The following is a 16,769-nucleotide window of genomic DNA, read 5'->3' as shown; positions in this document are numbered from 1 at the left end:
ACATCCTTCAACGGAGGTGACATCCGTTCCGTTTAAGGAAAATCGAATGTCGATATCCGTTTTACCTTAAACGGATGTTGACATCTGTTGAAGATGTCACCTCCATTTAAAGGTTACTTTTTTTTATTTTAGAGTTTGTTTTATTAGGAGACATCCGCTGAAGGATGTCACCTCTGTTGTTGTATACTTCCTCGTGCTGGTTCATGCTCTGGACGCTCCTCGATGTTCCTCCACACCACGACGGCGACGCTCCTTCACACTACGGCGGCAATGGAAGCTTTTAAACCAAAAAAAAAACTAGAAAGAAAAAGGAATGGAAGTGCGGGAGCTGGGGAGGTGAAACAAAAATGGGGAAAGGGGAAGAAAGTTTCGTGAGTGGATGCTGGGAAAGTAAAATTAGGGTTTCAAATTATTTAAAATAGGGTAAAAGTAAAAATCTTTTTAACTTAAGGATATAAATGTATTTAAAATAAGGCTTAATTACCTACTTAGTCCCCATGTTAGGAGGTAATTTTCTGTTTAGTACCCGGTTTTAAAAATGTAGGCATTTGGTACCTATATTTTGAAATTTGTATCAATTCAATCCTATCCAGTTAACGGCGTTATAATTGATGCGAGAAATTAAGGACGTTAATGAAGATGCATTCAAACATTTGATAGTTATTCCACCCAGGCTATCATTAACGTCCTTAATTTCTCGCATCAATTATAACGCCGTTAACTGAATAGGATTGAATTGATACAAATTTCAAAACATAGGTACCAAATGCCTACATTTTTAAAACCGGGTACTAAACAGAAAATTAACTCCTAACATGGGGACTAAGTAGGTAATTAAGCCTTAAAATAATGTGAGAAGGTGGAGGAAGTATAGGGTGGTGGTGGAGGGAGCAACACCCAACAATGAGATAGAGAAACTGGATCAAGACCCATATTGCTAACTCCCAAGTAGGGAATATATCAAAAGAGACATAAAGTTGGAACATGCTCAATATTCTCATCACTTGAAACCTTACTCACACATCATCATTATCATATATACATCTACTACAAAAACTCAATGACATGCACAAACAAAGGGTACAAACATAATCCAAGAATGGGTAACAAGTTTGTAGGTTATTGTACCGTACGATCCCAGTGTACCATACAACCTCCTGCACACGATCAGGTCGGCCGTCCAAGACGACTACATAGGCTGACCATCTGAGCCGACCGACCATCAGACCATCCAGCGGGCCGACTACAAGGTTGAGTTATAAACAATAATAGCTCACTAAAGCCCCTAATGAAGATTAAGGCGTGATTGCACTGACAAAAGGTAAAAGCCCATTACAATCAGTATAAATAAAAATTCCAGGTATGATTTCGAGAACAGACTACACATGATGCACTATATATATGCACTACTTACTGCTCGATTACATTACTAACTTGAGCGTCAGAGTGCCTTTGACAGGTGCCCGCCCGCCCAGCTTGGAGAAGGAGGAGGACGACCACCTGGAGTGCACAGAGAAACGTCCGATCAGTCTTCAACCTAGTGCATGGAGCAGTGTTTGTCCGCCCTGAGCCCCGCCTGTTCGATCTTCAATAATGCTTAGTTTGTCCGGTTTGCAAGGTCTGCCCAGTCTTCAAGGTCCGTCCAGCCATCCACACAATCTTGCGTGTTTTGAGTACAGGACGTCAACCCTACATCCAAAACATTTTGGCACCCACTGTGGGGCAGAGCAACATCCCCTGTGATCCACGAGGAACCAGACAAGGACATAGTCTCTGCATCATTCTATCGACCCGGCCCCTACATATTGATATGGATTGAAGAAACTCTCTCCATTAAGTGATTTTACACTTGGATTCGATTTCACGGTCGTCCACGGTCGCATTCGTCCAGCCTTATCTTAGGCCTCAACTTCAAGGCCGACCATGGCCCTAATCGTCGGACCTTAACTTGACCTCAACTCCATGGTCTCCCATGACCGTAATCGTCCAGCCCCAATTGCTCGATCGTCTATGGCCTTACGTACAACCAAATTTGGCATCAAATATTCGGCCCTTCGACCTCAACTGTTCGGCCATTCGGCCCCAATTGCTTGGCCCTCCAACCTTAGAGGGACTTAGCATAATTTGGAATCAAACATTCGATCCTTCGGCCTCAACTTCTTAGTCATCCATGGCCTCACAGGTACTTAGCTAAAATTTGGAATCAAACATTCAACCCTTCGGCCTCAACTACTCGGCCATCCATGGCCTCAACTGCTCGACCGTCCACAGCCTCACAAGAGCGAGTTCTTTAGTGAACCATCAACTTAACCGGGCGATGAACGACGAGTTCATAAAGAACCACTACCGCTTGGAACCAAAGGAGTGAGTTCTTTAGTGAACTGCCAACTTAACCGGGCGGTGAACAACGAGTTCATAAAGAACCACTTCCACCAGGAGCCAAAGGAGCGAGTTTTTTAGTGAACTGTCAACTTAACTGGGCGAAGATCGGCGAGTTCATAAAGAACCATTATCGTCCGGAGCCAAAGGAGCGAGTTCTTTAGTGAACTACCAACTTAACTGGGTGGTGAACGGCAAGTTCATAAAGAATCATTGCCGCCCGACTCTAGATAAAGCCCAAGTTGATGAGCGACGAGTTCCTCAAGGAGCCACTATCAACTTGGTCGAGCGGTGAACAGTGAGTTCATTAAAGAATCGTTGTAGCCTGATTCTAGACAAAGCCCAAGTTGATGAATGGCGAGTTCCACAAGGAACCACTGTCAACTTGGCCGGGCGGTAAACGACGAGTTCATTACAGAACCACTGTCGCCCGATTCTAGACAAAGCCCAAGCTGATGAACGACAAGTTTCTCAAGGAACAAGTCAACTTGGACGAGCGGTGAACGACGATCTCGTGGCTTCAACCGTTTGGCCTTACATTGACCTCAAGCATTTGGCCCCAACGTCTCGGTCGTTCGGCCTCACAGGTTTCAGCCATTCGGTCCCAACTGCTCAGTCATTCGACATCATAAAGACTTAGCCAAACTGGGCATCAAGCATCCAGCATCCGACCCCAACTGTCCGGTCATTCGGCCTCAACGTCTCGACCGTTCAGCCTCACAGGTTTCAACCATTCGGCCTCAACCTTTCAGTCATTCGGCTCCAACTGCTTGCCCATCAGACCTCACAAAGACTTAGCCAAACTTGGCATCCAGCATCCGGCCATTTGGCCCCAACTGTCCGACCATCGGACCTCAACATCTCGGTCATTTCGGCCTCACAGGTTTTAGCCATTCGGCCTCAAACATTCGGCTATTCAGCCCCAACTACTCCGTCTTCCGACCTTATAAGTTTCAGTCATTCGGCCTCAACCTTTCGGTTATTCAGCCCCAATTGCTCGGTCATCCAACCTCACAGAGACTTAACCAAACTTGGCATCCAACATCTGGCCATTCGCCCCCAACTGTCCGGCCATCTAGCATCACGGGTTTCAACCATTCGGCCTCAACCTTTCGACCATTCGTCCACAACTGTCCGACCATTCGGCCCCAATTGCTCGGTCATCCGGCCTCACAGGGACTTAGCCAAATTTGGCATCCAGCATTCAACCATGCGGAACCAACGTCTTGGTCGTTCGGCCTCACGAGCTTCATCCAATCGGTCACAACCTTCCAACCATTTGGTCCTAACTGTTCGGTCATCTAGCCTCAATGTCTCGGTCATTGGGTGTCACAGGTTTCAGCAATTTGGCCTCAACCTTTCGGCCATTCGGTCCCAACTGCTCGACCATCCGACCTCACAGAGACTTAGCCAAACTTGGCATCCAGCATCTGGCCATTCGGCCCTAGCTGTCCGGCTCTCCAGCCTCAACGTCTCAGTCGTTCGGCTTGACAGGTTTCATCCATTCGGCCTCAACATTTCGGCCATTCGACCCTAATTGCTCGATCATCCGGCCTCACAGAGACTTAACCAAACTTGCATCCAGCATCCCGCCATTTGGCCAGAACTGTCCGGCCATCCGGCCTCAACAACTCGGTCATCCGGCCTTACAGGTTTCAGTCATTCGGCCTCAACCTTTCGGTTATTAGGTCCTAAGTGCTTCGGTCATCCGATCTCACAGAGACTTAACCAAACTTGGCATTCAGCATTCGGTCATTCGACCCTAGTTGTCCGGCCATCCGGCCTCACAGGTTTCAGCCATTCGGCCTCAACCTTTCGGTTATTCGGCCCCAACTATCCGGATATCTGGCCCCAACTTCTTGGCCATCCGGTTTCATAGGGACTTAGCCAAATTTGGCATCCAACATTCGAGCACGCGACCTCAACCTTTCAGCCATTTTGCCCCAAGTGTCCGGTCATCTAGTCCCAACTACTTGGTCATCCGACCTCACAAGGACTTAGCGAATTCGGAATCCTGCATTCGGCCACGCGACCTCAACGTCTCGGTCGTTCGGCCTCACAAGCTTCGCCCATTCGGCCTCAACCTCCCAGTCATTTCGCCCAACTGTCCAACCATTTAGCCTCAACGTCTCGGTCGTTCGGCCTCATAGGTTTCAGTCATTCGGCCTCAACCTTTCAGTCATTCGACCCTAACTACTCGGTCATCCGACCTCACAAAGACTTAGCCAAACGTGGCATCCGGCCATTCGACCCCAACTATCCAACCATCCAACCTCACAGGTTTCAACCATTCGGCCTCAATCTTTCGATCATTTCAGCCATCTCGCAAATCCTCGCTTTTCCCTCCGCGCAAATTATCCCAACCAAACATCAGTTTCTTCACAAATCAGTCCTCGCAATTCACCGTGAACAGTACTATCCTAACATAAGAACACAGCGTAAATAAGCCATGCATAAAAGAGAGAGAAACATAAAGCTGAAATTATAACTGCAGTAACACGTTTATTAATGTTCTTTACATGAAACATGCTGAAAAAAAAAAGGAAACTTACAATTCAATACTTGAGAAAAGAAAAATAACATAAAAGTATTACAGTAACAGTTTTTAAAGAATTGATCCGCTGATCAATTATTCATTATTGAAGAACTGAAACACTGATGCATATTTCACTTTTCAACAAATATGTGTGGAAATCTTCTTCCTCACTCACCCTTCTTTGCTTCCACTGCTTACTTCCTTACTCTTTGCATAATTTCCCTTTAAGAACATCAACAGTGAAATTAGATAATTCTTTTTTTATATAATTTTTTCTTATATAATGGTTAACTTGATAGTTATATAGTTAAGAGTGAGACTATGATGGTTATGAGATAATATGATTTAGCAAAGAAACATATCTTACCAGCAGGGAGAGGTATCAAGGAAATGTCATTCTTTAATCCAACAGTGACTCCAAATGTCTCAGTCATGTCAAAGGCTTCACTTTTGATTCCATTAGGAAGCTTCCAATCAAAGTGAAACAACAAAACAGCAAGAGTGACTTCAACAGTTGGCAAGCCAAAGGAAATGCCAGGACAGATTCTTCTTCCAGCACCAAAGGGAATGAACTCAAAATGATTCCCTTTAAGATCAATGGAGCTGCCAATGAATCTCTCTGGATAAAACCTCTCTGCTTCACTCCAGTACTTTGGGTCTCTTCCAATTGCCCAAGCATTTATCAATACCTTAGTTTTTTCTGGTATCTCATACCCATCAATCTCACATGTCTCTGCACATTCTCTTGGAACCAGAAGAACTCCTGGTGGGTGTAACCTTAGGGTTTCTTTCATGACAAATTTCAAGTATTGTAGTTCATTCATGCAAATCTCATCAACCCTTCCCTTTTCTTTGAACACCTCTCTCACTTCATCTTGTGCTTTCTTCATCACTCTTGGATTCTTCATCATCTCTGCCATTGCCCAGTTTATGGTAGTTGCCACAGGATCAACTCCAGCTACAAAAATGTCCTGCAATGCAAGACACACTTCTTTATGGATTTCATTTTAGGATTTCATATTTTAATTCTATAAAGGGCATGAAATCTTTACCATGATTACTGCTTTGATATTGTCAATGGTTAAGCCAACTTCATGGTTACTATCACTAGCATCATGGAAGTTTAGGAGAACATCTACCAAATCTTCGACTGATTCATGGCCATGTTGGGCTTTGGATCTTGCTTCTCTGTGTTCGTTGATGATGGCTTCCAGTATCCGATCCATTTGTTGATGCACCTTCTCAAGCATAGGCCTCAAACCAGTGAGATGTTGAAGCCATGTAGCAGAAGGAAACAACTCTCCTATGTCAAAACCTCCTGCACCAAGCACTCCTTGTTGGACTATCGACATGAACTCATCGTTGTCTTTGGTGCGCTTCTGCCCCAGAGCAGCTCTTGAAATGATGTTATACATTGATGAGGACACTTCTTTAGTGAGGTTGATGGGGGACCCTCCAACATGTGAACTAATAATTTGAACCAGATTGGTGAGTTCTTCTTCTCTGATCGGTTGGAATGAACTGACACGTTTCGGGGACAGAAGCTCCATGGTGCAGATTCTTCGTACCTTTTTCCAGTAACTTCCGTACGGTGCAAAAGCAATGTTTGTGTATCCATAAGAGGCTATATCTGCTGCCAGAAGTTTAGGTCTCGATGCAAAGGTTGCATCATGTGTTTTCATGATCTCTTTCGCATACTCTGCTGAGGAAACAACGATTATGAAGATCTCTCCTAGCTGGAGATGCATCATGGGTCCGTATATTTTGGCTAAGTCTCTTAGTTTTCGGTGTGGTGTGGATGAAACAAGATGGTGCAAGTTTCCTATAACAGGAAGCTTCCATGGTCCAGGGGGTATGTTTAGTGATGATGACTTTCCTTTTTTGTTGAGGTTTCTCGCTAGTTTCAGTGCCACAATCATGCAGAGGAGAAAGGAAAAGATAAGGAGTATTTCAGAATCCATGGTGCAAAAAGTTAATGGTAAAAGGTTCTGCAACTCATGATATATATATATATATATATAGAAAGATTGATTGGTGGTGATGAATATGAAGGGAGAATCCAAGACATGTTCTTTTCCCCATGTTGTTCTTAAATGAAGAAAACGATAGGTAGGTAAACAGGTGAGAAGATCAACCACCCTTGTTGTTCCAATTTAATGACTACAAGACCAAGGTATTTATTTTAAAATATTTTAAAGCCATGTTGTCTATCATTCTAGATGTGACAAGTGATATGTCATAAGTATAATTACAATATCTAAAAGATCTTTAAAAATTTTACATCCACCAGTCATATAAAATATATTATATAAGGCTCGTAGTCTTATCTTATTTATGAGCTGCGTTTGTAAGTTGAATTAGCTTCTTATCCAATTTTTGTTTCTAATCAAAGAAAGAGCTTTGTGTAAAAATTCACGTGGGAGCACATACAATCAATACTATTATCAACTCTAATATAAAAGTTTTTTTTTTCACGGATGCTGAGAAATTTCAAACATAAATTAGGAAAATAGGTAAATTTTAAAAAATTACGAAAATAAATAAATATTTTTCGTACAACTTCAAATGAAAAAGTTGTCTGTTGAAAAATGGGAATCAATCACCCTCTTACGGCTTCAACAGTGAAGTCGATCACCTTAGTCCGAGTTGAAATCATGAGTTCGACCAATTTTATAGATTTCAATCACAATGAAGTTAAGCTCGACGAGACATCATAAATTGACGATGTTAATAATGTTGTGGAGTCGACTAGATGTAGTTGAGTTAGAAAAGTGTCATTCCTAACATAATATGATAAAGCCTTTTAGAAAGAAGATTTCTTAGAGTAAAAATTATTTGTTCGCACGACACTTCGTATTAACACTAAACTTTAATATGAAGTGTTGTGTAAACTGTTGTTTTTACTGTCATAACTCTTCTTTGTAAAAAATATTTTTATTATATGATGTTAGGAATGATACCTTCCAAGTTCAATACATCTACCGAGCTCCACAACATTATTATTAAGTTCAACATCGTTAGTCCGAATTTTGTGTAGTTTTGTCGAACTTAACTTCATCCTAGTCGAGCTCTATAAAACTTGACCGAAGTTATCATTTCAAGCTGGACTAGGGTGACCAACTTTTACTATTAAAGTTGTGAGGAGTAGCCAACTTTAGTGACTTTAGTGTTGAAACCGTTCAAGGGGTAACCGACTTCCTCTTCCAACAATATTAAAACGAAAATTTTGTAGAAGACTACCAACTTCTTCATTTGAAAAAATATACACGACTTGCTTATTTTTATAATTTTTTTAAAATTTATCTATTTTCTTAATTTATAATTTAAATTTGCACACATAAAAAAACCATAAAAATTAGATGAGATAAAAGAGTATACCAGATGTTTTTAGGATTGTCACCAAAGCATATGAGGTCTAGTCATATCAAATATACATGAATTAAACCAATCTACAACAAAAAAAAAAGTAATCATATATATTACTGCATGTTTCAAAAGAATTCGTCTCATATCAAACAAATCATGAAAGGTGTATATTTTCAAAGAATTCAAGTAATTAAATAATAGATAATAATAAATAAGCATTTTTTCAGATATTTATATTAACTATATTTGACTAGAAATTAATATTTGATGTAATTCATATCATAGTCAAATTCTAGGAATTAAGGATTAGGGTGAATCAGTGCCACCAAAATCTTAATCAATCTTTAAGCAAACTAAGACTTTCGTTCATTGTTAAATATAAAATAGATATACATGTTTATTTTATATTTATCTAACAGTCATAATGAGACGGTAAATGATATAAAATCGGTTGTTTTTTTTAGTTTATTATAGTATTTTTAGTTTATGTTTTTATTTTATTTAAAATTTGTGCATGCTAAAATTAATTGCAGAGTAATGAAATTTTATAATTGAAATCGCGTATGATCTTTTCCTATATTTCAATAAATACCACTTTCTAAAATAAATTAATACACAAATTTTGAAAATAATTTAATTCATTCATTCATTCTTTATAACGAACTGGTTGTTTTAAAACAAATGCTTACGTTTAAGTGAGGATAGCTTAATGACTTTTTCACAATGTAACTTCACTTCAAACACCTTATCTCTTATTTAAGCAATCTAGCTTAAGTGGAAGTTTAATATATACTTAAGGAATAAAAATGTATAACAAATTCTTTTACAAGATACTTTTGTCATTAATATAATTTTGCAACAACTTTATGACAATGTATTTTCTATAAAGATGTGAACCTCACAAATTTTTCATATAAATTTAGAAAATATAGAATGTATGTCTCTCTGTATAAAGACTTCTTTCTCGTCCTAAAATATCATCATAAATAAATAGATTTTTGTAATACAATTGTATATTTCAAATTTGAAATCAGAACCACCAGATAACAAGATTGTCTTCTGAATACCTTTTACCACAAATCAAAAGAACTTAAAACAAAATAATTAAATTAACTCCTCTTAAAATATCTTTGATAAAACATAAAACTGAGATTCCAAATATAAAACCCTAATTAAAAGAAATTCTAAAAGTAAGTTGATGGTTACCAAGTTTTCAACTATTATTAAAATTTATTAAAAATAAGAAAGACCATGAAGATAAAAAATGATTACAAAAAATAAAAAAAAAATTTACCTTGTTCCAAACAAGAAGAAACTAATTAGATAGATGTACTTCTTAATTAATTACTACTTTTTATCAGGATGTTGTGGTAAAATAGACAAAATCCAATTGAAGAGAAAAAAGAAAATATAGAGAAAGAAAAATAGCACGCTTACAGACTACATTTGAGGCTTTGAAAATAATTCAAAGAGGAAGAAAACGAAGGAGTTGAAATAAAAAATGGGGCCACGGGAACACAGTTTGTCTATTAATTATAGACAAAGAAAGATAGATATAGTTAACTAACTAGTATTCTAAAGATAATATTTAATAAAAATGTTAAAAAATATATAAAATCATTGCTTAACTTTACTTAATATAAGGAATTTTTGTAACTAATTAAAAACCCTGTATGAGAATTGTAAAAAAGAAAATATATTATAATAGTCATGACATAAACCTCCTCACCTACACACCTAATTAACCACTGCTGAATTACAAAGAATATAAACACTCCACCAAATTAAAAATTATAGAAACAATAAATTAAATTGACAAACTATAAATTATAAAATAAATTTGAAAAATTATATATATATATATATATATATATATATATTATAACAATAATTTGTTGACAAATTTTGTAAGAAATCGTTTTTTTTTAAAAAAAAGTTAAAAAAAAAAAAAAAAAAAAAAGAGAGAGAGAGAACGGGGAGGAAGGAACGTGCGCTGCCACAAAGGGACAGCGAATGTTGCTTCCCCCTTTGAAAACAAAACAAAAGAAAACAAGAAAAGGAAAGAGAAGAAGAGGGGAAGAGGGAAGAGTTTGGGAGATTAAAAGGGGAGCTATGGGTTCTGCACTGGGAGGGCTGAAAAGATCCTTGCTGAAATTTTTGTGAGAGGGGAGAAGTTCTTGCTGCAAAGTGGTGAAAGAGGAGAAGTTCAAAGCTTGGTGGATTTTCTTGGAGCTGCAAGTTTTGGAGGAGATAAATTCAAAGAATTCACAAAGGAAGTCTTCAAGAGGTAAGGGGAGCTAGATATATTTCTTTGATTGTTGAATTTTGTTATGCTTGGTGCAAATCTGGGAAATTTTGGAGATGAAAATGGGTTTATACGTTTCTGGAAAACTGATTCTACAGAAATTCTGCAGAACCGTTCGTCCAATTTGACTTCAAATTGGACGTTCGTCCTAAAATGACTTAGCCAATGAACGTTAGGTATTTTTCTGAACGTTCGGCCCAAATTAGCCAAATTTCTGAACGTTCGGTATTTTTCAGAACGTTCGCCCAAAATAGACAAATTCTGAACGTTCGGTTATTTTTCTGAACGTTCGTCCAAAGTAGCAAAATCCTGAACGTTCGGTTGTTGTTCTGAACGTTCGTCCGACTAGACGAATTGAACGTTCGTCAACATTGTTGAGCGCTCGTTTGTTTTAGTCTGCCGAGCGTTCGCGCGTATGAGTATCGTGTTCGTCCTTAGTTAGAAATATATTATACTTTCGTTTTTGTTCGTGTGGACGTTCGTCCATAAAGGCTCGTTGCGCGTTCGTCTAAGTTGTCGCCCAATTATGAGCGTTCGTTCGTAAAATGACTCGACGGCCAAAATATATTGAGCGTTCGTCCTTATATCGGAGTGAGCGTTCGGTTTTCGTTTTTGGCGAGCGTTCGCGTTCGTCCTGAGTGCAGTGTTCGGCCTTCAATTTGAAGAGTGTTGGCGTTCGTCCTTAAAGTGTAGCGTTCGTCCTTCCATACAAGTGAAGCGTTCGTCCTTCAAATTGAGTATAGCGTTCGTCCTTCAATCTGAGTGAGCATTCGGCCTAAGTATCAAACTTAGCGTTCGTCCAGAGAAGTCTTTCAATTGTTGAGCGTTCGTCCGTAGCGTTCGTCCAGTCCGGCCTGTTGCTGAAGCGTTCGTCCAAATCAAATTTTTGACGTTCGTCCTGACGTTCTAAATTGACGTACGTCCAAATAGTATTCTACAAATTATGTTGTCTAAATTTATTTTCTTTTGAGTTGAATTATGAGTACAAATGTTTGGAATGTATACCGTGATGAGATTTATGTGAAAGTATGTGAATGCATGAGAATGTATGAAATATAATTACTGCGATGACATGATTGTAAATGTAAAGGATGTATGTGAGTATGAAGTGAACATCTCAGGGAGAGATGACTATGTGATGTTGTGGTTGTTAAGTATAACTGTAGTGAACCTAGGATCGGTCTGTCTATCCCTACACTCAAAGCATTGTTCATGCTCACATAGAGAAGAACAGTGTCAGTGGTGAGAGTAGAGGGAGGTCCTCGTCTATAGCCTTTGATGGCAGAGATAGGCAGGTTGGGGATTTACCTTGCTAGTGTTGGAGAAAGACCAACAGACTATGCGAGTGCAAAGACGACTGTTGGTTCGACAGTTATACAAATCCGGATGAGTCATATGTGTGGATTTACCTTGCATAGTGTTGGGAAGTGCCAGCAGAACTATGCGAGTGTAAAGATGTGTGAGTCGTGGTTCAATGAGCATGCTATAATTGTTCTTTTATATAAATCTATGTATGATACCATGAGTTAACTGTGATATTGATATAACATGTTTTTTTTTATATCTAGCTCACCCTTGCATTGTTTGTGTTGTGTGCCAATTTGGATTATGTTATTCGGCGATGATCATCCACTTGGATGGGAGCAGATGTTGTCGAGGAGAGTCCTTTGGAGCAAGAGCTGGAGAATACTGAGGCTGCGGAGTAGTCTTCTTAGGAATTTCCTATCTGAACACGTGTAGTGTTCGAATCTATAAATTGTTTAAGTTTAAAATTCCGTTTCTTTTATTTTGGATGACTGTAATTTCGTATTTAAATTACACGTCGTATTCTGACTGTTCTCTATATTTGAATGATGACGTCTTTATTATGTAATATTTGTTATTACATAATCGGGATGTTACAAATTTTACTCTAATCCTCTCAAAAGTATTTCTTTTAATTCATTAAAATTTTATTTCCAATTTTTTTTCTTGTTTTTAATTATATTAATTTTTAATAAAAATATAATAAAATTATATAAAATAAATTCTTAATTACATTATAAACTTATTTTTAACCCGGAGAAAGTCTTTAGTTACGAATCTATTTGGATGAGTTTCTTATGAAATTTTACAGGAAAAATATATCAAAAAATATATTTTATAGGTTAATTGAATTTACATATAAGTTAAAATAAACATTTAAAAACTATATAAGAGTGTTATTAAAAATTATTTTATATGTAAATAAATTTTAATCTTATTTTTTAGCTTGTTTGATAAAGATGATATAAATCAACGAGAGAGAATGAAAGAACATTTTACAAGAAGCGTATGATAGACTACATATACACAAAATAATAAACTAAATAATAATATAAATTATATTTAAATAAACGTTTTGCATTAAAATTATTATAATTTTATAAAAAATACTTTTAATTTATACTTATTTGCGATTTAACTCTATCCTGTTGAAGTGAACACAGTTCTTTTCTCAAGATAATGAATCTGACAAGACGTACAATAATAAACTTATTACTATTGGATAACGACTACCCTAATGCACCACATACGTAAGTATTAAGAATTATAAATATTCGAAATAATTAATTGTAAGAAATATTTGCATACATTTTATACAATTTAAAGAATGATGTTTTTTTTTTCTGAAGTTTCGAATTTGCTAATGTATTAAATAATTTTATAAAAACAACACACTTTTTAGTAAATTTTTAGACCTGTGTATGAAGAATGTTGTCAAATGATCTCCATAAAAACATTATTCCTATAAATATTATATTTTCAAATTAAGCAAATTTGTTAAATTGGTATCTCTCCAACTAGAAACTTTATGTCTCAATAAATGTGGACCTACTCATGTTCCTATTTACATAAATATAACTACTGTCGGTCTCATAACAGACATTAGTTTAAAAAATTGACAATTATTAAATTGTTGAAGACTGTCCCTTTTACACAGTTATGTGCACAAGACAATGTCAGCTTAATGACAAGATAGGTGCAAATTTGGTTCTAACATACATGAAATTATCTTATATGCAATTTTCAAATACATTTTGGAATAAGTTGCTTCGTTTAAAACTAATAATTAATTACCTCTTTTAAGGATTAAATTTCAAATATTATTTAAAGAAAATATTATTAACAAAATTTAAATTTAACTTTACTTTATGAGATTCTATGTTTTGATAACACTTTATCAAATTTTCTTTAAATAATTTTCCTATATTTTTTTAATTTATTGGAATAAACTAAAATAAGAAGATAAATAAGAAAGAATGTGATGATAACATCTTTGGCTAGGTTGGGTCAAAGGTAGGAGATATGCATGTAGGGGTGTTTCCTTGGATGAATGGTGCGGAAATGTGATTGTAAATGGTCAAAGAATGATGAGCTAAGGTATGAATGGGGTAGAAGCTCAAAACCTCTAGGAGATATGGTGGTGGCGGTGTAGTGTTTGGTGGCTCTAAGAGAGATTAGGCCAACTCAAGAAAGAAGATGACTAGAAGGGCCTCTAGTCTTGATCAAGGAAGAGTATGGCCATATTTTTGCAGCATAACATTACTTAATTCCAAGATGAAATACAAGGATGGAAACACCTCTATTTATAGTCCAATGGTGTCTCCTTCTAACCCTAAAAGCATGATCTCCCACCTTTGCTCTCATTGGCCAAAAATGAGGCCTTATAACCTCTCTAATGATGGGAGGACATGTGGCCACTCACAACACAATTCTCTCCATTCCTAGAGTGCCATGTAGCCATTACTAAAATTAAATCATCTCCATTCCTAGGGTGCCATGTGGCTACCTTTCAAAAAGAAAATCATCTCTAATGAAAGCATGACACATGGCACACACTTTCCACTTGGATTGGATATCTAACTTAGGGAAAATCCTAGGCTACTTAGGCCTTAATACAAGCCTTAATCAAACCTACACTACATGGCAAAATACAAGGCCTAAATAAACCTACATTATTTTTCAATCTATGCTCCATGATTGCTCCATGATAATCCACAAGGTAGAGTTGACACCATTTTCAAGGATGATTTCCATTCTCTTGAAAATGCTTAATCATGACTAAAGGATTTTCCATCAGAATGTTATATCATATTATCCTCATTTTGTTAGGCAAACTCCCGTATAAGAATAATAAACAACAAAAGTCATTATATTTTTGCAACATATTATTTTCGTGATAGATTTGTTTTTGTTTTATATCTCATTTAAATAAAATATTTTTACTAAAATAAAACATCATATATTCAATAATTCAGAACATAAAAACAAATAATTCATACATTATTGAATTGTCATTACACTTATCTAATATGTAACCATTCTACCCACACATTATCAAAAACTATAATTCCATAAACTAGTAAAAGACCTAAAACTAATCAATAGTTTTTCAAGAAAATAAAATACAAAACACAACTTCTAGACTAATAACTATATTTTTCCATCATGACTCTCATAGCTTCTCCTATCAACAATCTCCCCTTTTTTTGATAATGCACAACAAGAAACTGTTTTCCAGTTACTTCTCCCCCTTTGAGCATTAGCAAAAAATGGAAATGCAAGTAACATGAAAACAAAGTGCTAAAAGATACATCAAACAAAAATCTTACAGACCATTTGAAGAATATGATGTTCCCCTGTCATGAAGCAGTATAGCACTTTCAATCAGTATAAGCAATATGAGATATACCACAGTTTAAATCACAAATCTTAATATCATATGAACATAGTATGACAGTATAAAGATATATACAAATCAGAGTATATACTAAGTTCAACAAAATGTATCATGATGCATTATATTGCATTTGCAAAATACTCAATATGATTATGTAGCAGATAAGAAGTTGAGAGTATAATTGCAATATAAATGCATGATACAATTTATTCAACATTAGATTAGATATAACAATGAAGAAATTTTGTAACAATGATGCAATTTTCAAAATGAAGCATATGAAATGATTTTGCAAATCATTTTTGAGGAATATGCAACACTTGATATCAAAGATATGCTTAGAATGTATATAATGACAATTATAACATGTTAAGCAGTATGTAGCAGCATATATAAGCGTATAAACCAGTTGTGCGACTTTTAATCGATTTTGTTCTCAGTCTAACCGATTAAAATCTATGTTGAGCGAATGTTAACCGATTACGGATATGTGTAATCTGTTAAAATTCGTGAATGTGAACAAATACACATACATGACCTTTTAATCTTTCAAGACCAATTTTCAACCCTGCAAAACACAACTTTCTCAACAACATTGAGTGTTAGCACAATGATAATCAATAGTTGTGATGAATTATCAATGTCCATGAATGAGTATGAATATGCAACAGTATATGACAGTGCAATATTTCAAACAGTTTCATCAGTTCAGATGCATTCAATCATTCACAAACATATTTCAATTAATCATCCAAAAATTCATATAGAAAGCATTCAACAAATGAGCATTTGATATGAAATTAAAAAGCAATATATCATTATATCAAAATAAGGATCAACCAAAACATAGTATAAGTGTTCAAAAGATAAAGGTCTTATGACCAAAATTAATATCCCAAATCAAAATCATAAACTAAGCTAATATAATCAGATCATGTCCCTAAGTAATATGTCATCATCACTTTTATTTGGAACACTCTCTTCCTCCTTATCATTAACATCAACATCTTCTTCAACCTCATCTTCATCATCATCCTTACTTTGGATTTCCATCTTTTCTTTATTAGCAACAATGTCCTTATTGATTTTGTAAACTGAGATTTACAGGGGATTGATAAAGAGTGCATCTGCCTGACCATGTGCTTTTCAAACTCAAATTTAGGCCTGAAGGAGGCAGATGATGATCCAGCAGGTGCTTCTTCTTCCTCATCCTGATTTTCATCTTTAAAAGTATACCCATCTGGTCCATGCTGAAGACTCATGTGATGCAAGACAGTTTTGTCAATGATATTTCTATTGCTATAAGTTTCACATGATTCTTCCACACAATCAACATTGAAGTATTGAAGTACCTTAGAAATGAAAATTGCATAAGGTAGACTTGTAGATTTCAGCCTTGTTACTTTGAGCATATTGTCAGAAATATGTTTCCCAATCAATTTGTATAGTTTCTTTGAGGGCATGAATCAAACAAATATCCT

General features: G+C 36.3%; 1 protein-coding gene and 1 long non-coding RNA gene across 5 annotated transcripts; one reads left to right on the top strand and one right to left on the bottom strand.

The window, feature by feature from the left end:
* Nucleotides 1–972: 972 nt before the first annotated feature.
* Nucleotides 973–6,914, bottom strand: LOC108320990 (cytochrome P450 71D11). 4 transcript variants are annotated; one of them, XR_008250397.1, is made up of 4 exons: nucleotides 5,968–6,914; nucleotides 5,283–5,886; nucleotides 1,415–4,799; nucleotides 973–1,311 (listed from the first exon to the last, which is right to left on the bottom strand). XR_008250397.1 is itself a non-coding variant. In XM_052880085.1 (3 exons), exons 1-3 carry the CDS (start codon nucleotides 6,874–6,876, stop codon nucleotides 4,795–4,797), a joined length of 1,518 nt encoding a protein of 505 aa, XP_052736045.1. In that variant the 5' UTR covers nucleotides 6,877–6,914; the 3' UTR covers nucleotides 973–4,794. The 4 variants fall into 4 exon arrangements, 2 of the variants coding, with proteins under 2 accessions (XP_052736045.1, XP_017408086.1); XR_008250398.1 differs by having other exon boundaries at nucleotides 1,435–4,799; XM_052880085.1 differs by having other exon boundaries at nucleotides 973–4,799.
* A 3,248-nt stretch (nucleotides 6,915–10,162) lies between these two features.
* On the top strand, nucleotides 10,163–12,502 carry LOC128197771 (uncharacterized). The gene is made up of 2 exons (XR_008250599.1): nucleotides 10,163–10,568; nucleotides 12,234–12,502. It is a non-coding gene; the product is annotated as an uncharacterized LOC128197771 (long non-coding RNA).
* Nucleotides 12,503–16,769: the final 4,267 nt, after the last annotated feature.

This window comes from Vigna angularis, chromosome 7, assembly GCF_016808095.1.
Source record: "Vigna angularis cultivar LongXiaoDou No.4 chromosome 7, ASM1680809v1, whole genome shotgun sequence".
Lineage (NCBI taxonomy): Eukaryota > Viridiplantae > Streptophyta > Magnoliopsida > Fabales > Fabaceae > Vigna > Vigna angularis.
This window is presented reverse-complemented; position numbering and strand designations above follow the sequence as displayed.